This window comes from Scardinius erythrophthalmus (assembly GCF_964197995.2).
Source record: "Scardinius erythrophthalmus genome assembly, chromosome: 4".
Classification (NCBI taxonomy): Eukaryota; Metazoa; Chordata; class Actinopteri; order Cypriniformes; family Leuciscidae; genus Scardinius; species Scardinius erythrophthalmus.
Genome location: NC_138224.1, coordinates 12,011,578 through 12,033,950, shown reverse-complemented (window position 1 = coordinate 12,033,950; position 22,373 = coordinate 12,011,578). Strand labels below are relative to the sequence as shown.

Genomic DNA, 22,373 nt, shown 5'->3' with positions numbered 1-22,373 from the left:
CTAGATGGATCAGCTGCAGTTCAGCTTGTAGAGCATGGCACTAACAACGACAAGGTCATGTATTTGGATATTTGAAATTTGTTTCCCAAATGAGTGTCTCCCACGTCTTTCTTGATGTGGACTGTGTTGGCTTTTAGTTTCAGAGATCATATCTGATTTTTTTTTACATGCAGGTCCTCCATACTTCATCATTCAGTTCACTCTGACTGTGGCAGTTTGCCTTTAGGCTAAAACAGAATCTGTTCAGTTACTGTTCTAGAGCCAGCTGTTGCCATCTAGCCACGATCATTATTGAAGACAAAACTAAGCTCAAGTCAGCTGAAACCTTTTACCATCTTTCCTTTAGTTGATGAAATTTGGCATGCAGTGATGACAGGCAGACCCCACCCTCGGGCTGGCCCAGCACACATCGGCACTGTATTACTGACTCCGCTGTGTGGAAAATGAACTTTTATGATCTCTGATTTATTATCTGCATCAGTGGCTCTGAAACGCCCCAGGATTGCTTTGAGGAAAGCTGAAGGGAAAAGCCTTCAGTCTGGGTGAGAAATCAAATCCACACCCCCCCTCATCGACACCCTGTCCCTCACTGCTGATCACACATGTATGCTGTGGTGTTCTGAGTTATGCATTCAGTGTTATACGTGCATGTTCATGTCTTGCATATGTTGTGCAGTAATGTGAGTTTTATATTTCTGTTGTAGAGTATATATTTAATTTATTGTTAATTGATTTGTTACATGTATATTATTTTAATTTAATTGATTTGTTTTATTTAAAAATCACTTAAATTTTATTTGAATACATGATTATATTATTTATTTTGAACAGCATGTTATTTATTTACATGCACACAGTTGCTGTGCCATTTGTTGGCAATATTTCACACTGCAGTCTTTCTCTCTTTTCACATGCATTTTATAATCTCACAACTCAGCTAAAATGTATTTTTTTTCTTTTTCTTTTAACGCTGCAGTTTCAGCAGCAGCAAAGCACTGCTCTGAAACTCTAGTGTGCTGAATATATTTGTGCTAGAAGTGGCTAACATCTTGATTTAAGGTGCTGAACTGTGCATTTGTCTCACAGCAAGTGCTGGGATCATAAATAAGACCCTCTTAAACACTGAGAGGTGACCTCTCATGAATGTCATTGAACTTTTCCACACACTATTTGATTAGTTTTCAGAGTGAGCAGAGAGAAAGTACATAGAAAAGACAGTAGAGAGCACATGAAAGTTTCAATATGCAGTTCTAACGTGGTGTGACTGACCAAGGATGTGGTTTCCCTTCCCTCGTCTCATATCTGGAGGTGAAGAGAGAGACTGAGGGAATGTGGAACATGTTGAGAATAGACATGATTTGTCTACAGGATCAGGGTCTCTTGTCTAAAGTAGGGATGCAAGATATATGAGCCATACACAAAAGAAATATAGTTGAAATATATTTTCAAAATATATTTTTGGAATATATGCTAATATTACCAGTAGGCCACGGCTGCCCCTTTACTGACTTTATTGGCCTAAAATGACAATTTTATGTAGGAAATAACACACAGAATGCAGAGTTTTTTCCCCCTATTTTTACAGAATTGAATACAGTTAGGCTATTTAATAGTGTGTGTATGCAGTGTTAGACACTGAGTTCTATCTATTGTTTAAGTGCACTTCACTGTTGGAGTGTCACTGTTATACTTGCATCATAAATATTGTGCATATTTTCAATATTTAAATGACTTACGGAAAGATGTCAATAAAACAACAATAAATCCAATAATTGCACTTAGTGTTAGGGACGTGCCACCTAATATGGCCTAATAGTCCTAGGAAAGCAACTATCTGTCATTTTACATTGCAGTCATTTAAATGTAAGTACAGTATATTATAGCTGTATGTCATAATACAGTAGGGAAATATGGTAGCCTACTGTTGTGTATAGGGGAAAAGGTAGAGGAATTACTATGATCAAAATACATTTTCGACCCTTCTTTAGCAAGCTAAACATTTTATGATCATATATTTTGTCATATATTTTACATTACATGTTATAAATGTAAATATATTTCACACCTAACATCATATATTTTTGTTATATTTCTGAATATATTTCAAAATGATAAATATAAGTGAACAACAATGCAAATATATTACAATGTATTTGGAATATATGCCACATATATTTTTGACACTTTAAAATATATTTCAATATTTTTTTTTTTCTGTATGGGTTATCGGTCCGTTAAGAGAATTTGCCCGATATCTTAAAGCCGATATATAGCCTAATTGATTATTTCCTTCAGCGGAGACACTTCAGATGCACACTCATCACCATGATGGTTTTAAATTGCTTGAAATAGGATTGGAATCACTTCAAAAAGGAAAATGCAGTTAAGTGCAACACATGCACACAAGTCTGTAGCTTACATAAAATTGTAATCCGGCCTTAAATTAGCCTATATATAAAAAAATTTGATTTATCAGCCAATATATCAGTTATCATCTTTCAAATATAAATTTTTTGTTTAATTTTCATATCAGTGCATCCCTTGTCTAAAGGCTTTTCAGTGGCATCTGGGAGTTTGAGAGATACAGTTAGTTAGAATTAGCTGAGCAGCCCTTTGAAAACTGCTTAGAAACCCCTTGTTTATGTTTTTTAAGAGTAGGGATTGACCAGTATATCATATGGATGGATGGCTGTTTAGTCCAACTTTGATAATGCACAGTCGGCTTTATGACTTAAGCGTTTAATTTGACTGTCAGAGAGGCTTTTTTTTGTTCTAACATCAGTGTATTTTACATGGTTGTTTGTACTTGATAATCTGCGTCTTCTATTGGGCTGAGTCTCTAATGAAGAAAAGGAGGATTTAAAGCCTCTGGAATGACACACAATGGTTCCAGTTCTTGTTTAAAGAGATAGTTCAGGAGTGAACTATCCCTTTAAAATACATTTTATTTCCCTATCCAATCACTGCTTTGTGGTCTTCCTAAGTCATTGGTTAATTGAATAAAAGATATCATCTATTCATAGTAATGAGTGACAAATAAGACATTTGTTAAATATGGTGAGCTGGACATGGCAGACAGCAACAGGAAGAAGCTTGGAGTCTAACCTAATAACAGGATCCTCACAATGAGGATCAGTTTCTTTTCAATTTACCTCCTAATAGAATCAAAACATCTTTATCGGAGGAGATAACATTCAGTACAGTCAACACCCATGACAATGGGCGTCAGGAGAAATAGAGAGTGGGTGGACCAAGTAGGAAATGGAAGGTATATGTTAATGTGGTTCTATGCCTGATTGTGTGCTTATCTTTATATAGTTGGCTATCATTTCTGTGTGAATCTGTATGTGAGAGCTAGTACAGCGGACTGCAGTATTTTTTTATGGTCAGCAGGAGATGCGTGCCAGTTCAAGGCAGAAACACCCCCTGACAAACACAAAGAACCTGACTCGTTTGATAAAGGTGTGTGAGGGGAGAAGTGCATTTGTGTGCAAAAGAGAAGGGAAGTGATTTGTGTATGTGTGTGAGTGAGGGAGAGGAAGATGGATGGAAAGCGTTTGACAGAGTCTGTTTGAACCGAGAGCTGCTGTGGAGGATTATGGTCCCTCTGATCAGAGCAAGGGAGGAAATAGAAAGAAGGAAAATGGGAGAGAGAGCGAGGACAGGCAGATGTCAACGTGTCTCTCAGATCCACTGGATTTGTCTGACCGGTGTTTGGTCTCAATCCATTGCTTTGAAATTTCACAATTCTGGGAGAGCTGTGGTTTTGATGAATTCTGTAAATACTGAATAAGTTTGATATGTGCAAACATCAAACACCACATCAGTTCATGACAAGTTCATAGCATCAGAAGCACTCATTTAATACACTTTTTTTTTTTTTTTTTTTTTTTTTATGACAATTCAGTATACTGTCACTAACGTCACTTTGACCTTCACATGAAAAGATAGCATCACAGGAATGGGACATTACTATTTTGCTGTTAGTCTACAAAATTATCCTGTGTATTTATATGATGAAGTGATGAGTATCATAATATACTTTTGCATTTTGAGACTACCCTCACCTTACTTGCCAGTTTGTAAAGTAATGGTTACGAATTCCTCTCTCTGCCTCTTTATGCTCATATTGTGAGTGATTCATTGATGAAAAAAGGCACACAAAATTAAAGATGAGCATTGAACCCCCCCCCCCAAATACAAAAATAAAACCTAATAGTGTAGTGAAAATCTGATATTGTATGTGTCCATCGGCACTTAATTTGAGTTTAGTATGATTGATTTTAGAAGATTTTAATTGACACTGAAGATTAACTGCATTACACATTATTTGTGTTGAATGTGACCTTTCTGTTGCTCTCTCACTTGAGCATCCTGAAGTCCCATCAGATTTTGGTAGGCATAGCCCCTTCACCCTCTGGGAGGGCTGTGGATAATTAAAAACCCTTATCTGTATGTGCTCAGTGTGTAAACATAACTCCTTTTCTTCCTAGCATCCTTCTGTCACCCTTTCCTTCAGACTTACATCAAGGATGAATCCCTCCATCTGTCCATAGTGGGATAAGGAGTGCAGGCTGTGCTAATGGAAGTCGAACAGGAGGATGCGTGTGTAAGCGTCTGTGTGTATGCGCTATTTTGCCTGTAGAGTATGAGATTTTGTGACATGCCGTAATCAAAGTTGAATTGCACTGTTCTGAGATAATGCTCTTAGATCAGGGAGGATAAATTCAGGATTGTTCGGATGGCCTTGGCCCCCCACCCTCTCCCACACACATCTGATGAAATTCAAGGTCGAGTGTTGGCAAAGCCTGGAAAGGCTCCAGTCAAACGCCTGGGTCTTTAAATTAATTTAGTTGCTTATTCTTTGCCCATTTTTTTTTTTTCTGGCCATTGTCAATTAATGCCGCCAACTGATCTACGAAATCTTCACTTGACTTCATTTGACACTCAGATGGGCTTGATTTTAGCTCAAAATCAAAAAAGTAGCATGGAAATTGTGAGTCTACCACTGCCAGCACCAACCCCTTCCAACTTGAAGCCAGGATTTACGCAGCCTGGTGTCAACTCAGTTTGCCATACTGATGCCCAGTGTGAAGTGCATGGTGCTTGGCAATTGGTGCACATTTTAACCAGAAGGTCATGAATGAAACAACCTGGTCACCGATTGAAAATACATCAAGTGAGACTTTGTATCCTAGAAAGACAAAGAATTGGAAAGAAGCATGAATATACAATTATTTATCAAGTGAACCACACACTCCCTGCTTAAACCCTAAATGTGCCGTTTCCTCACATTCCCAGAGATGCTGCTTGTGTGTGGTATTAAACATTTGCACTCTTTGATGTGGCTACTCAGCATGTGGTCTCCAGTCCATGTGTGTTTGTGTGTGTGTGTGTTGCAAGTAAGCTTTCCAATAGAATAACTTTTTTTTGGCAACGTGCTAGAGTGTTGGAGTATCTCTGGGCTTTAGGTCAAGTCACGTTCCCTGTTCAAGACACTGGGAATGCTGTTTTATATCCAACTGGCAGTCTCCTAAAACAGCCTATGAGAAGGTGCTAGAATTATAAACCCCTGTTTTTGGATGACCTTGCACATTAGCTGATCCTAAAGCCCAGTGCTAGATGCCTTTTTAAATATTTTACCACCATGGATTGGCATGGATACTTGCTCTAAACATCCAACCATGCACAGAAAAGCCTCTAGCAAACCAAGCTGCATTTTACAATAGTTTGATCTGCATATTAATATTTCAGACTGTTGTTGGAGCCATAGCCTAATGCTTAGTAAACATGCTACAGGTCCATTGAGCCGATACAGGAGATGCGGTTTTAAGTCCTGATACCATATTTCCCTCTTCTTCCCATAGTTTCCCATTGTCTCTCTGATTTGTCTATGTGAAAAATGTCAAAAAGAGTACATTTGTGTTTAATGAAAGGGCTTTAGCATGTGATTGCTTTATGGGAAGGATGTTCATTTCGTCTTTTGGCTGCTATCTGAGCCCACAAACTAGCCGAGGGGTCATAATATGTGTTTTGATTCAGCTTCACAAGACCACCATTTCCTCATGCATGTTTTTATCTTGGCTCACATATCCGTTCTTTCCCACTTTAAATGTAATCGCTAGTAAATGATACCTGCTGTAGTATTTTGAAGTGGTTCTTTGCTAGACTTTTCTATGAGAAAACATTATCCCCCACCGCTCAGATTACACACTCTACTATTTTTCCAACCATACCCTTCCTTACACACGAACACCGCTGCAGTAGGACTATTCTTGCGTAGAATGGAAAGTATACCGAACCCTTTATTACTCTCCTATACCTCTGAGTGGGCTAACACTCCCTCCCTTAGTGAGTCTCTGCTTTCTGTTTCAATGGCTAATCATTACTGTGGAGTCCATACCCTTCACTCTGTATAACGTCTTAATGCCCACTACAACAGCTAGGCAGTGATTTTCACATCTGCTGTGAACCTCAGCAGTTAAGTGTCAGCCTAGCATACCACTGCTAGTTTGCTCTGCAGCTAAAAAACTGTGTTTATATGTAAGACTGCTGTCCATTTATTTTCAAACTTTTATAATTTGTACAGCTCAATACCACAGTGTCAAAATGTACCTATTTTGCTCAAGGATAAGGAGCAAACTGTTCCCCCACTCCCTGTCTTTTGTGGAGATATTAGCATTTCCTTCTAATTGGCCCTGTGGTCCACCACTACTCAAAGATTGCAGGCATGACTGTGAGCTCTGCCACTCCTTCAGCAGTGTCAGCAGGTGAACTGTGCTATCTGGAAAGATGGAAGAAAACCAGCCAAGCATGCAAATCGCATACCAAGAGAAAAATCAATTAGAGGGCCAGAGGTCCAGCTGTGAGGTGGGGCACAGGCAGAGGAATTGTGCCCATCCTGGCTGTTAACTCCTGGGGCAAATGCATTATCCCATTGAGAATGGCATCCATTCATGCCAACTGTGCATGCTCCAAGAGTGCCTTTTTCCACCTCTCTTTCTCCCTCTAATTACTCATGCATTTTTTTCAAATGGCTGGAAAACTGTTATGTGGCTTTAATAATTTGGTCCTCTCAGAATCTGATACAGTGAATGTAAATTGTGGAATATATCTTTACAATATCTTTTTGTACAATATCTTCTGCTAACACTCTTTTGTTCTTTCTTTCTGTGCAGGTACAGAATGTCCCCAACTTCACGAGAAGCCTGAATACTGATACAGAGTACGGGTAGCGAGTAGTGGACAGAGACATTCTTCCCGTAAGGTATCAGGACAATGGCTTCCCACACCAGGAGATGGAACTTTTTCACTTTTTCTTGCTGCATTATTGTCCTTTTGGTTCCCCTTGTGGCTACGAGACCACAACAGCCTTCAGCAGCATCCAGAGTACATGAGGAATACAATACCTTCCGGGCAGAGAACCCTGAATGGACTTTTAATCACCTTGCAGTGGACCACAGAAATGGGAATGTGTACCTTGGGGCAGTGAATCGCATCTACAAACTCTCACCTGGGCTGGACGTACAGGTGTCGCATCAGACTGGTCCAGATGAGGATAACCGGAACTGCTACCCACCCCGTATAGTGCAGCCTTGTAGCGAACCACTCACATTGACCAATAACGTCAATAAGATGCTGCTCATGGACTACCGCGAGAACCGGCTGCTGGCCTGTGGCAGTCTGTACCAGGGTATTTGCAAACTCCTCCGTCTGGATGATCTCTTTAAGCTTGGAGAGCCCTTCCATAAAAAAGAACACTACCTCTCTGGCGTCAACGAGAGCGGCTCCGTGTTTGGGGTCATTGTGTCATACAGCGATGCCTCTACTGATAAGCTTTTTGTGGCCACAGCTGTCGACGGAAGACCGGAGTACTTCCCGACAATATCCAGTCGTAAGCTCACCCGTAACTCTGAGGAGGATGGGATGTTCGCCTACGTCTTCCATGATGAATTTGTTGCCTCCATGATTAAAATCCCATCGGATACATTCACAGTGGTTCCAGACTTTGACATCTATTATGTCTATGGGTTTAGCAGTGGAAATTTTGTGTATTTTCTCACATTGCAGCCCGAAATGGGGGGAGGCCCGACAACCGGGTCATCCTCAGCCGGACGTGAACAGGTGTACACTTCCAAACTGGTGCGACTCTGCAAGGACGACACCGCATTCAACTCGTACGTCGAGGTTCCTCTTGGTTGCGTTAAGGGGGGGGTTGAGTATCGCCTGCTGCAGGCAGGCTACCTGTCCAAGGCAGGTACCATCCTGGCACGTTCGCTAGGCATAGGACCCGATGATGACATCCTTTATGCTGTGTTCTCCAAAGGACAAAAAAGGAGGCCCAAGGAATCATCTCAGGAGTCGGCTCTCTGTGTGTTCACTCTGAAAGAAATTAATGAAAGAATTAAGGACCGGCTACAGTCATGTTATAAAGGAGAGGGAACCCTGGACCTCGCCTGGCTCAAAGTGAAAGACATCTCGTGCAGTAGTGCGGTAAGTACATTCAACACTCCCCTGCTTACCTTCCATTAGCAGAACAACAGTACTTGTTACAGTACTTGTGATTCACAATGGTTGATGTGAAAACAATTAAATTCAGGGCTAGTCATCAAATTGTATACAAATGGAAAGTTTAGAAACAAGACTATTCAAGTTTTTTTACCAGAGCCTAGAGCTAATTTTGGTCAGATAAAGGCGCACATGAGGTAGTGCCCACTAGCCATACAGTACGACTTTTGATCAATGACCTCCAGCTGTGCTTATAACAAGCCTTTTGACAACACAGGATTAGGTATCGAAATAAAGCGACATTTTAATGGTTCCCTGGAAAGTGACTGTTTTTAAAGCAAAAAGCTTATATTTAAATTAATTGGAAAAAATTGTCATTACAGTTTCAGTCTGTATTTTAAACCAATTTTGTTTTACACCGTATGTATTTTAAACCAATGGTGTTTTACATATAGATGTTTTACACAGAGATTTTAAAAACCAATGATGTTTTATCTTGCAATCTGATCACTATATCTGTACAAATGCAGTTTTACCTTGGCAGGTAACATATTTAGGGATTTTTTTTTTTTACTTTGTATTTCTATTGATTTAATTATCAGAGAAGTGACAACATAATTGCTACCATTTTGGTTATCAACTTATGGCCAGTTCAAGAAAAAATTATGAATTTGACCCAGTAGTTTTCCCCTTGATTCCATAAAATAAGATTCAATTCTTAAAACGTCTCCTTTAGGCTAGGATGCTTGGTGTGGATTGTTTTTCTAGACCTTTTGATAAAAGGCAACCAAGCTGTATAAATGTGAAACTTCCATACTCGAAGAATCAAACTATTATAATAACACTGTATTGAATTCCAGCCAGGGAATAAATTAATTATTACCACACATAACGCTCAGCATCAGACCCAATGAGTTCTTGCTGCTTTCAGAAACCTCAGTGCCAGGTCAAACGCTACATCAATAGAATGAGCTGTTCAAGCATTTACTGTACAAGAAAGGTTCCATGTTAATAGCATGCAATTCTTTTGAAGAACCCTGGAGTTGAATGTAAATACCATATGAAGACCATTGTATCATCATATGATGATAGTACCATCACTGTTCCATGGTACTGCCACTGTATCTTTTTTAAGATGGTGAATGAGGTAACAAGGGTTTCTGTGTGAAGGGTGTGATTTTTGGCAAGTTTTTCTTTATGTGGAGAGGATATGTGTGTGGACTGATGTGGAAGTGAAACTGACACTCACTCACACACTCACAGGCACTCGCACACAAGAATAAATGTGAAGCAGACTGTGAGAGAGTGCTTTCGTGATAAGTGTATGGCTAGAGATGGAGGAAGAGAGAGAGTTATGTTGAGGAATGGTGCCATTTCTGCGTGCTCTGCAGTATGGACACTGCAGCATAAATTAAAGAGAGAGCGTCACAGCGAGGAGAGAGAGATGGATTGCCTGTGTCTCCTCCTTTGGTAACTATGGCTACTGGCTCCTCATTTAAAAGCCAGACAATTGTTTGAATGGGGAAGAGAAAAAGACAAGTGAGCTCAAACACATTATATCTGAGACTGATAAATGCTCTGTTACTGTTTAAATTATCTTCTCCGAGAGCTGTTAGTTCTCACAAACAAATATAAACACAGAAAAATACAAACTCATGCATGCACAGGCTTATTAAAGACAACATGAAATCAACATTTACCATATTTACTTAAATAAAATAAAATGCTACTGGTCTTAAGCATTATTCATCGCGTGTTATTCTGGAGAACAAAGTATTTCATCTACAGGGTTTTTCCTGCATAGAGAATTAAGAGGCGGCTGCCTCCGTCAAATTTCGTGCCGCCTCCGGCTCTCGACAAAACTCGGACAGACAGTCACATGCTCAGATACACTTTTTCCACCGTGACTATTCTGCAGCGGGTTCCCGGCCTGTGTCCATTCTCAAACCGTATAGTTTGCCGATAGTGCTCTGCGGATCATAATCCACGGGTCAGGCGGGCCAAGTAATAAAAACATAACATTCCAATTAATCGAGGGTGGATGGCAGATAAATCATTATAATGTGTTGAGTTTAATAAAGACACGGAACTCTCATCACGGTACAACGCAATGAACGTGTGTACTTTCACTCTTTTACTTTCGTTTTCAACAACGTAATTCTCTTCAGGGAAAACCAATCAAGGAAAACATATCAGGGCTCGACATTAACGCTTGTCTGGGACACGTGTTTTTTTTTTTTTTGAAGGGACAAGTGAAAGAGAATTGTACTTGCTCAACTGGACAAATGCCCTGATTAAAACAATATAAAATATAAAAAAATAAATAAAAAATAACTAGGGAGTCACCGAAAACGCAAGGATGATTCAGATTTTATTTCATTTAGTCTAAGTGGCGATTGATAGCCTATAGTTGATAATAAGATAGGCCTACCTAATGTAGGTCTACTGACGGTAACAAAGTTGTGCTGTTAGCCTAAAGCTTGCACAGTTATTTATAACAAATTCTACAGTTAAGAAACATCACACGACCAGAGTGCTGTTTTCCTGAATACCATCACGATTGAAACCAAGACACTGATTTCATAACAGTCCAATAAACAAATAGTTAAAATGAAGTCACTTAGATTTTAGACGTAATGACTGTTTTTATTCTGTTTCAGCAGTGAAAATAGTTAAGATCACAGCAGAACCATCGCACATCTCACAGGAACACTCATTATTGAATGATTCAGTGTTTTGAACGAATCGGTTGAGTCAAAGATTCAATTACCCATTCATAAATTGCCTCATTCTGAATAAATCAGCCGTTTGAACGAATCGTTTTAATGAAGGACTCAATGACTCGCTCACGGTCGCCTGCCGCCACCTTCCTGGCAGTTAAAATTCAAAGCATCATTCTTTTCAACATTCCTTATTTGTATATTCAAAAAATATTTAAAACGATCTCATAATCTCATTTAATATAGATTATATAAATTATTTAATTTGATTGGTATCAGCCTAGTCTCTTATTATTCTAATTGAATGCATTGATCAAATTTAAGAATTTGAAATTAAAGATCGAGCATACATTTAATAAAATTAGGGAAAAAATGCCTGAAAAAAATATTCTGATAAGAGTGTTTTCCAACAGTGATGTAATGAAACATTGACAATTTAAGTTTGAAGGGAGTAAAGCCTCTGTTTAGGCTGTTAAGGAAATGTCATTTTGCCAAAAGAAGAACTTTTATTTTAAATAAATGTTAATTTTAAATCAGCCTACTTGAGGTACCGAGCTCCACCCAAAAAAATACTGTGGGAAACACAGTAGGCTATATGATGGTCTACGAAAAATACTAATTTAATTTTATTATTATTAAAATACATGATCAGGATTTTACCACCTCCGCCTCGTTTTGAGCCAGGAAAAACCCTGATCTACATACAAAAAACTGATACAAGCCAAAATTGTATGTTTAACTATCCATGCTCAATTTCTCATTTTTTCTATTTATCTTTAAAAATTGTTTAATAGTTAACTAGTCTAAGGTAAGTTTTGATTTATTATTATTATTATTATTATTATTTTTAATTTATTTATTTGTACAAAATGGTATATAATATTAAAATTGACTATTTAAAATTGTGGTGTGGCTGAATACTGATTTTTTTATTGTAATATTATTTTACAAATATATCAATTTATATTATTTATAGTATATGCTTAAATATTATGACTTTCTCCACCTAATGTCTTGTCATGTCTGCAGTTGTAAAGCTATGGGTTGGGGAAACATCTTAACCAATCTTAATCCTAGCAGAATACAAACTTTTAATGGTACAGTTACTTCCTAATTGATAAAATCAAGCCCTCATCCTTCATTTGCTTTCCACTGAATATTCTGTTTCATCTGAAAATATAGGGTACATTTATGGAAGTTTAATGCATTGTGAATGCTGTTTTAATGTTGTCTTTCACAGTGAGAAGACTACATTAGGCATAGAGCAGCTTCCAAACACCCACAGGCAGAAGGAACATGAGCATGATTGCGCTGACTCACCTATGAATAAAAGCACACGCTCATAGACGGATACATTCAGACACTCATGTGTTTCAGTACTTACAAACACACATTCGAAAGCATCCCAGGGCAAAAATGAATGACACGTCTTTCAGGCAATTCTGTGACTGAAGTTAAACGCTTTTGGGCTGTGGTTTTCCTGAATCTGCGCTCAATGGGACCACATTGACGAGATAAAAAGTGGGGAATGACAGGAGTGATAAAACGGCTCATGAACCTGATATCTGAGTGGGGGAGATGATTTTACAACTGTTGTAAGTCTCAGATGGGTTTGTGTTTTCAATAATGCATGGAAAAACTCAACGCTGCCATGTTAGAATATTGCAACTTGGAATAAGGAAGCAAGAAAGAAATGTAAAAAAAGGGTAGCTTTGACTTCCTGATATGAAAATCTAATTAAGAAGCGCAGTGAGATCAAGCAAGCCCTTCTTCATGAATTTGAAGATAACATTGTCTCAATATTCAGCCCTCTGCAAACATTACATCAACATGACATGATAGTAATGCCGGTTCGGTGAAGATATGAAAGTGATGTATATCTTAATATCCTCTCTGTGCCCTCTGCAAACGATAAGGATATTATGCTGTGAAAAATCATAGCATAATGTAAGCCTGGCTCATACGAGATATATCTCTAGTTCTGTCCAAAAATCAGGTACTAGCAGTTATCATCATGTATACTGTGCAGGCCGATGACATGGATGAATAGCTTTTTTATTATTTTAGATGCATATCAAAAATAATATAGAAAAATATATGAACTATGATCTAATCTGTCTGAGACCTTACAATGAGAATATTTTGACAAACTATTTTACAGCATTAGTAGTTTTTCTTTTATCATTTTAAAAATTTTAAATGATAGAGGGAAGTCTTTGACACAATGCATATCATTATTTTTCCAGTGTCTTGCACCATGTGCCACATTTAAGATGGAGTGTCAAGTTTAACTTAGTTCAACCACACTTACTGAGACTCATGCTTTCTGTTGCCCTGCATCTGTCTTTTTTATACATAAGGATTCGTCCTGTGTGAACTTTCTGTCATTTCTCTTTTTTTTTTTTTTTTACAGTGATGGCTAATGCCACATTACCAAACGTTTTAAATAACTAGTAACTATAGTTATCATGGTAAATTTAGTATGTGCATGCGCAAAGTGAAAGCATAAATGTATTTGGAGGCAGCAGCAGAATTCTGCACTTTGCTGACTCTTTCAAGCTCTCTGTAGCTCTCTTTTTTTTCCCCATGGTGTGTGTTTTTCCCCAATTAATGAACAGACCTACTGCTCATTAGGGCAGTCAGACTGCATGAAGGGGCACTGTTAATGTCAAACATGATGTGCACACACACACACACACACACACACACACACACACAAACTTACAAAAGAAAGGGTGTGCATTTCACTATGTGAGACCAGAATAACCATCTTCATCAGTTCATTAAACCAGACGTAGACTAAATCTTTCTAGATGGCGGTAATGAAGTCATCTCTCACACACGTACACATAGCCGTGGCATGTCACACACAATGGTCATGCTGTCACCCTCATTAAGAAGAGATTGTCTCTTTGAAATATGCACCACTATATATGTGACATGAACTCTTAATTATGTTGCATGCCCAAATGCAATGGTGCCCTCTTTCTATTTTTTTGTACTTTTGTTAATTGTGACTTATATATTACTCCCCCCCCCATTTATTTAGTTATATGATTTGTATTTATTTATTTATTTATTTATTTATGTATGTATGTGTTTGTTTGTAATTTTATGAATCATTCCATTTGGTCTTTTTCGTAGTGTCTTTTTATTATTTATAATATAAGAACGTGTGTCTGTGTATCAAGGAAAGTATAATTTGCCATATAGGCTACAGGTTCATGAGATTCGAAGTCAGGCCCATGTTCTCTTAATCCCAAGTCCAGGGTTCGATAAGTCATGCTCACAGCTTTACTCCCACAGGGTTACAACTGGCAGCTGTGTGCTGCTATTTAAAGATCAGACACATGGAAGGGGAATCCAAATGCAGAGGCAGAGATCTGAAGCTTGCTCAAGACTACTGTAGCTTTGGTTGTGCCAAACATCTCTCAGACGTCCCGAGTGCCTTTGGGCCCAGACAGATGAGTGTTCAAACCTGAACAACAAAAGGCATTCTGATCTTTGTTTATTTTTTGTCTTTAAAGTGTATGGGATTGATCTGTGACTGACTGGAACTTCACTGCCTGCCATGCTTTTTGTGAAACCAAAAACAAGTTAACTATATTGTTCCATTTTTGCAAGTCCAAATATTTAAACATTTATTTACAAGGAAAATGCAGTATGTTAGATTTTCATGTTCATTGTGTCTTGTCCCATTTTGTATCATGTGTGTTGTGTACATTCCTGTTAATACTGATATTTTATATTTCTTGACAATAACAAATCATTGTAAGAGAGATGATTCTAAAGCACTTGTGATGATGCAAATATGCATTGAAGTATCACATAATGAATGTATAACTGTGCAAGTTGTGGTGTCTATAGATCATTCTGTGTTGACATCTGACCTATAAAAAAAATCTGCAAGCGCCCCATGTTTCCTATGTCAGCAGAAAGAAATGGTGTGGAAATGAGTCTGGCACAGTAAATTCCACCTCTCGTCTCCTGGAGTGATGTATTCAAGCAAACAAGGGCGCACCACCCGCTAATGGGGTCTTTTTTCATTAATTTATGCGTTTTTCTCAACCTCTGCTCAGTTATAGAGACATTGCGGTCAGGGAGATAAGAACATTTTAAATTAAGATTGGTCTCATTATTATTCATAATCATCTCAATTATAAGTCATTAAAATCAGGCTATAGGCTGTTCCTTTACAGCTGTCAGTCTCTCTGCATGCTCATTACATATTATTGCCAAATAATTAGCGCCTTTCACTCTCCTAGACAGACCAGTTTTTTTAATACTATCGAAGTGGCTGTCAGTTCTCGTTAGTTTCCTTCTGCTAGTCATACTTATTTTTTCCCCCCATTAAAGGTGCATTTAGTAATTACTCTGTTGCATTGATGTGGCAGTCATGTTGGACTTCTACTGATATGCAACATTACGCAAAAGCAAACATTCACAAATACTAATGCTATTGTTAAAATATGCTATTCACAGTCAACTGTGATTCATTCGTTTATTTTTTTTAATGACCGAAATGATAAAATGGCTTTTAGTAAGCCACTGATGCGACAGGTCTTGATGCGATGTTGTAAATTATTTTTGTTTAGATTTTGTTCAGGAGTATTGTGGGTGCGGTAACATTTATAATTGCTTGGCAATATTTTGTGGGGCCCAAAGGGCAAAACATTATGATTTTCCCATGCAGTGTTTGCATAGGAAATTCCCCAGATTGACGACAGAATGCTGCTTTATTTGGAAGTGACTTCTGTGTGAGTTGTGCTTCATGCATCACTACACTATTGTCATTGGACATTTTTTGCCAGCAAAATTTCGACAGTGTGACCATGCCTTATTTTTCATATATAAAACACTTTAAATAAAGGTAAAATTAATGAGTGGACCTCTAAATTGGACAACATACTGGTTTATCACTGTGAAATAAAGCCCTCCTGCAATATCTTGATTTTTCATTAACATTGCTCCAGTTCCTCACCAAGTTTCTCTTTGTTAAAGCTTTCTGGGAGAACCACTTTATGGGATGGTGTGACATGGTTTTAATCAGTCGCGTGCACTGCGTTTCCATTCATTAAAGTCGATCTCTAGGTTTATTGGCCTCAGTAATTACATCTCCCATCGTAACTACTGCAGCAAAGGTCATAATCCATCATAAGATCGTTATCTACTAATCAGCCTAAACTCACTTTACATGTAGATGTGAAAAGGTTATGTGCTCTGACACTTGTTGGATATTTCTTGAGCGGGACAACAATTTCGTAGTCTTTCCTTTCCAGCATTCTTTGGGGCCATCGTAAATCTTGGATTGTGCCACACATACATGTACACCCATGTTGACAAGACTGTGTACACAAAGCACATGTACAAACACATTTAAGCGGCGAACCGTGTTGCTTCTGACAGTTGAGATCTTGCAAAAACACAATTTGCATTCTACAACCACCTTCAGCCTAACCAGTCTTAAATGCATGCATTTTTCAAATACACCCAACACACGACCTCAGAAGAGCACACAAATGCAAACCCCAAACTTTGTGTAGTTTCTTCACAAATGCTGACATTTCACATCCCAAGGGTTTCATTGATCCACAAAGGGTGATGCATGCGGTGACATTCGTTTTTATCATTGAGCTGTACTCAGCCAAATCAAACAAATTGCTTTTTCTGATTGGTGTCCTGAGCTTTGTTTAAATGGTGCAATGGCAGCAATCTGACAGTTTGAAGAGGTGTAGAGCAGATGTAAGAAAGCTTTACAACTCACCGGCTTTTTAGATACCATCATGGGTCTGTGAAAATCCTGTCCTGTGGCCGTGTTTAGATTTTGGACTGTACTGTATATCTTTCTGCAAGCGTAGTGCCATAAGATTGGAATTGGGGTTTGATTTATATCAGTAACACTCGTTTTGATATCCTTTGACAATTTCTTTGAAATTCTCCGGTTCAGTTGGAAGTGGCGATATTGCCTAGAAAAGGCCAATGTTGGATCAAATAATACTGGCAAAGTGCTTTCAAATGGAGGTTTTTGCTGTGGAAGCGGAAGCAAGAATCTCTTTCTTATTGAAGGGGTTCGCAGTCATTAAGTCATTAAATGTCATTACGTGCAGACAGTTGTGCGATATTCATCACTCACATCTTTTCATTCACTCTTAGCGGAGTTCTTTGGTAAAGTCAGCACTAGGTAGAGGCCACAGTAGGATGGAAACTGAGATGATGAGGTCTTTAATTCAAAAGAGCATGGTGGAAGACACAAGATGAGGGGGTACAGAAGGATGGAGTGTAGGAATGGGTGATGGGTTAGCTAGGCATTCAGCAATGATTGGTGATTTAGTATTATTTTTTGGCTCTGATATTTGATCTTTTTTAAATTTATGATTTGTTTTTAGATTGACTGATTTTGATATTTAATATTTTTAAGTGGTGGTGCTTTACAATTCTCAATTACTTTACAATTACAAGTCTTTTTTTATGTTTCGCTAGTGGTGCAATTTTAATAAGGATTTAACATTATCATTTACAGTATCAAAATTTATGTTATGTATATTACATGTAACTGTGTTTTAAATAATTTGTGGTTTTAAAGACTGAGTGAGTTATATTGCGGCAAAGGTAATCTAAATATAAAAGTAGGACAAACGAGCTTGTGGAAATTAATTATCCGATATCTAATGATAAATAAAAAATCGATTATATCCGCCACTATCCGGATGAAGCAATATATCATGCCTCCCTACTTGTCTAGTTAAAAATAATCCAAATTTTTCAAACGCTTCTCGAGGCCTCTGCACCTTCCGTTTGTGCTTAATCTAGTTGTTTTTGAACACAGGCTGTTTTAAATCATGTTTGATCAAGTGAACCTGAAATCAGGGTTTGCTTAAAACCGATTAGTCGACTTGTTGTTCAGTTTGCAAATATGCAATTTTGCTAATTTCTAATAGAATGCCATTATGCTATCCTCCAGAAAGATCCTTTTCTGTGGAGAGCTGGTGTGATTGTCTATCAGATGTTCAAACCTGGTAGAAACTATTAAGACCGACCGAGTGGAGAATGCACCCAATCAAATGCATAACGGACACATAAAAAAAGACCTCTTAAATGCTGCAGAATTGTGAGAACACAAGGATTGCCGTGCTCAGAGCTGATTGAGTGTTGATATAATTACGTTGAACATGGAGCTGAGATTTGTGGGAAATAATGTCTTTGTTGCTAACAACAATCCCTGCGTGAGATATTACTTGAGCATGAAAAGGAAAGACTCTGAAAGGGTAATTATATGACTGTGCAGAATTAGCTCTTGAAGAGCCGATTCATCATCTGAATGATGTACACTTGCAGCAATGATCAGGGTTTATTTGCATAAACTCTGCATTTTGATCAAACTGTGATCTATTAATAGCACATTAAAATGTTTTGCGGCCTCTCAGCTAACAGTGAGGAATACAAAAGGCGTTTTTGAACTAAAAAGTGTGTAGTTCATGCTCTAGACCTGCATTCAGGGTTCCTTTTACTACTTGTGCCAGATGCTCTTCAAGGTTGGTCCCCTATGTGCTCCAACTGGACAAAAAGACCTAGAAAAAAGCTTCTGAAAAAAAGCTTGGATTTCACTACTTGTGTTTCTATCCTGGGACACAGAGACGCCGACACAAGGAAAGAGAGCTGCCTTTGTGTTGCTGGACTTAGCCAGGCAGCGAGTGGTCCGAATGACCTGATTCTGCTTCCCTGTCTCTGGAACCAGTTCAAATGAAAAACGGCGCCTGCGCCGATCCAGAAGCTTTTAGTTGCGCTCGTCAAACCATTCCCTCCTCCTTTTTTTCTCTTCCCCCAACCACCACCTCCTTTACACCTTCAGACACGCAGCGTGAAATTGCCAATAATGCGGCAGCTTGTTCGAGCGCTCCGCACCAGGAGCGAGCGAGGCAGTCGTAGATGGAAGGGAAGCATTAAAGTCAGAGAAACGAAGAGCACGAAGAAGTGGAAAAGGTTGATGGTCGGCAGGGAGGGCGCCCCCTCTCGCACATAGGGTGTCGAAAGATGTTATTTGCGTCGGGATGGGGAGAGAGGAAATGTCATGTTTATGTGGCTAGGTAATGAAAACGTGTCTGCTTCCTGAAAGGTTGACAGACAGGAAGCCTATTTCATTAGATTGCAGCACATAGGGTCTGATTGGCATGTTGTTCCCCTCGCCAGAAATACCGTGGCATATGCCAATGAGAAGACGACGAGACACATGCTCCATCCCCCTTGTCTGTGTCACAGGCATATGCACCCTGCCACATGAGGCCTGGGCCTTTTGATAAAATAACCGCAATGCCAAGAGGCATTAGTCTGTGTCACAACTATTACTGTCATTGTGTTTATTCTTAGCGCAGTTTTTTCAATCCTAACATCAGAGGTGGCAAGTCTTTGTAGCTGTTGCTATAAGTCTGCTGTGTTAGGGCTTTACACATTTTGACCCGTGTAAGCAGGATCAAGGCCGTGATTGCGGTCGAGTTTCTTTTTTTCTTTTTTTTTTTTGCGTGTGTAAGCAGGTGCGCACGTAAAAGCAGATTGCTGCTGCCTCAACCCATGATGATTCATGGCCCCCGATATGGACAGGAGACATCTGCAGAAAGACTAACAGTGCAGAAAACAGATCTTTCATGTAGCTGTGGCTTTCTAACAGGAGCCGTGCGCTAGAAATGAGCACAATTACTCTAGGCTGGCATAGGCGAGCCGAGCGGCACGCAGACTTTGGCTGACAGCAGAACATTTCTAAAGGTCAGACATCTGCAAAGAGAGAGAGTAAAAAAAACATATACGACGCTGAACATTTCCCTGTTCTCTCTCTCAGCTCCCTTCTTCATTTCTCAATTTATTCTTCATTCCGGCTTCTATTGAGTGAACTGAGAATTGAGTGCGGTGTTCACTATCGATTTGGCCGATCACTCATAAACCGCCATTTTAGAGAGACAGCCCCTGTCTTCCATTTGCTTAATGAAGGGTCTTGTATCTCCTGAACGCTGACAAATAGACATTTGCTATATTGCATGTAAAGACCCATCCGGTCACTTGATTGATCGCGTCTCTCAGAGGATGGTCCGATAACCGCTCTACTACAGATTTGTCCCCTGGCCTGCAATGGATTTTCAAAAATATCATTAGCCGGAGGCCATTGTTATTAAGATAAACACCGCTTCAAATGTAATTGAACTCTAATCAAGGGAGTATGTACATCATTTCAGTTCATACACATAGTCTGTTAGTGATAATGTACATCCAGATGCTTCCTCTCCCGACCTGGGCATCACTCAGGATTGCCCTTCGCCCACTTTGTCATTTGGGACTGTGCTGTGGGTTGGTGCCTAGGGGCAAAACACAGCTCAAGCTGTCTCGTGTTTCATGTTCTGACTGAGAGAACAGGCCATTAAAAACTTAAATATTAATGCTAATAAAGCAGTTTGAGACACCTGTCATGCTGCTTCTCAATTATGGGGCATGCTTTTAAAACAAAACTAAACCCTTGAAGTGCCTGACGTCATGTAGGTCAAACTTTTGTACAAGATGACACAAACACAAACAGTGGGAGTTTTTGTAATATTTGTGCGTTTACATGAGATATTGAAGTTTTTACGTTTTTATGTGGTTTGACGTCCTTCCAGCCAGACCATACCTATATATATATATATATTGCATAAAATATTGTGTGTGTGTATGAACAAAGTATAAATGCTTTAGCAGAAATGTGTGTTCGAGAGAAAATACACTTTAGTATTTAAATTATTATTATTATTATTATTATTTAATGAATCTGTTTGAATCAGGATAATAGATTTTAAAAATCAGTTTAAATTAACATTCAAATTTTATTTCTGAGCAGGCCTGATCAGAGCCTGAAGAGACACTCATGAATGAATTAAAGGCCATGAGCATATCATATTTGGCAGCACTTGAGAAGTGTTATGGTTTCATGCCCTCAATGAGTCAAAGCCCTGGGCATCATTAATCATGCTTTCGATTTGTTTGACATTTTATCCTGAGGTCTGTGCAGCTGTTTCAATGGATGCCGTTGTTTCCAAAGCCCTCTCAGCAGACTGAAATATGGATGCATTACCAAATTATTATTTCTATATCAGAAGCTGTAAATCACTCTATTCTGGCTGACACTGGCAACTTTCCCAGCCATATGTTACATGTCACACAAAGTCACACGGCATCACCTGAAACGCCATATTTAAAAGATGTTTTTTAAGATGCTTTTCCACCTGAAATGATAAATGCACTTGGTCTTATATCAGATAAACCTCTCAACCCATTTTAGATATGACTGGCTGAGTTGATGCTAAATAGTGACAATGATGAATCTGTTGTGAAGTTGCCTCGCAAATGGTCCAGTAAACGTATGTTGAGACAAACTAGTCTAAAGAAACAGAAAAGCTTTTTCTCCCAGCTTGGTAGCATTTTCCACATCCTTGCTAATGATAATAGGCCATTGTCTTTTCATCACACTGCTCTAAACTATAACAAGTCAATAAGTTGATTTAGTATGGTTGACTAGTTTTAGATTTTTCACCTATTGTTTTTAAATTATTTTAGAGAACCTTAATGCGTTAGTTTGCTCACTACTCTTAATTAGTTGAATTAAACATCCTTTGTTCTCCTTTCTAGCTTCTCACCATCGATGACAACTTCTGTGGTCTGGATATGAACGCCCCACTTGGCGTCTCTGAGATGGTACGCGGAATTCCACTCTTCTCCGAATCCAATGACAAATTGACATCCGTTATCGCCTACGTGTACAAGAACCACTCTTTGGCTTTTGTGGGGACCAAAGGAGGTCGTCTGAAAAAGGTAGGACTTTTGTTTCTTTTGCAAGAGCGTGAGAAACCAAGGAGTTTACTGATCCAATCATTTTATCATTGTTGTAAGCTTCTAAAAAGCATCAGAGATCGAGCTAGTCTTGTGTAGTAATTGCTGACTTTTGGCATTTATGACACATGAGAAGATCAGAGCGTGGTCAACTACATCCGTTCTGTAAGAACGTTAGATCCGGTGAGTTTTGCAATCATGGTCATGCTCGGCAATCTTCTGCTGTTGTGTATGACGTGTGTAGAGAGAAACGGTTGGTAAGCGGCGCAATGAGAGTCAGGCAGAGAGGGCCATGGGAAT

At 38.8% G+C, this 22,373-nt stretch overlaps 1 protein-coding gene across 1 annotated transcript in view; it reads left to right on the top strand.

The window, feature by feature from the left end:
* Positions 1 to 22,373, top strand: part of plxna4 (plexin A4) — a 205,986-nt gene that overhangs the window by 8,304 nt on the left and 175,309 nt on the right. Inside the window, exons 2-3 of the mRNA XM_081363538.1 lie at positions 7,179 to 8,493; positions 21,873 to 22,055. Coding sequence (XP_081219664.1) covers positions 7,279 to 8,493; positions 21,873 to 22,055 — 1,398 coding nt within the window. The 5' untranslated portion in view covers positions 7,179 to 7,278. The remainder of the gene's footprint in view (positions 1 to 7,178; positions 8,494 to 21,872; positions 22,056 to 22,373) is intronic.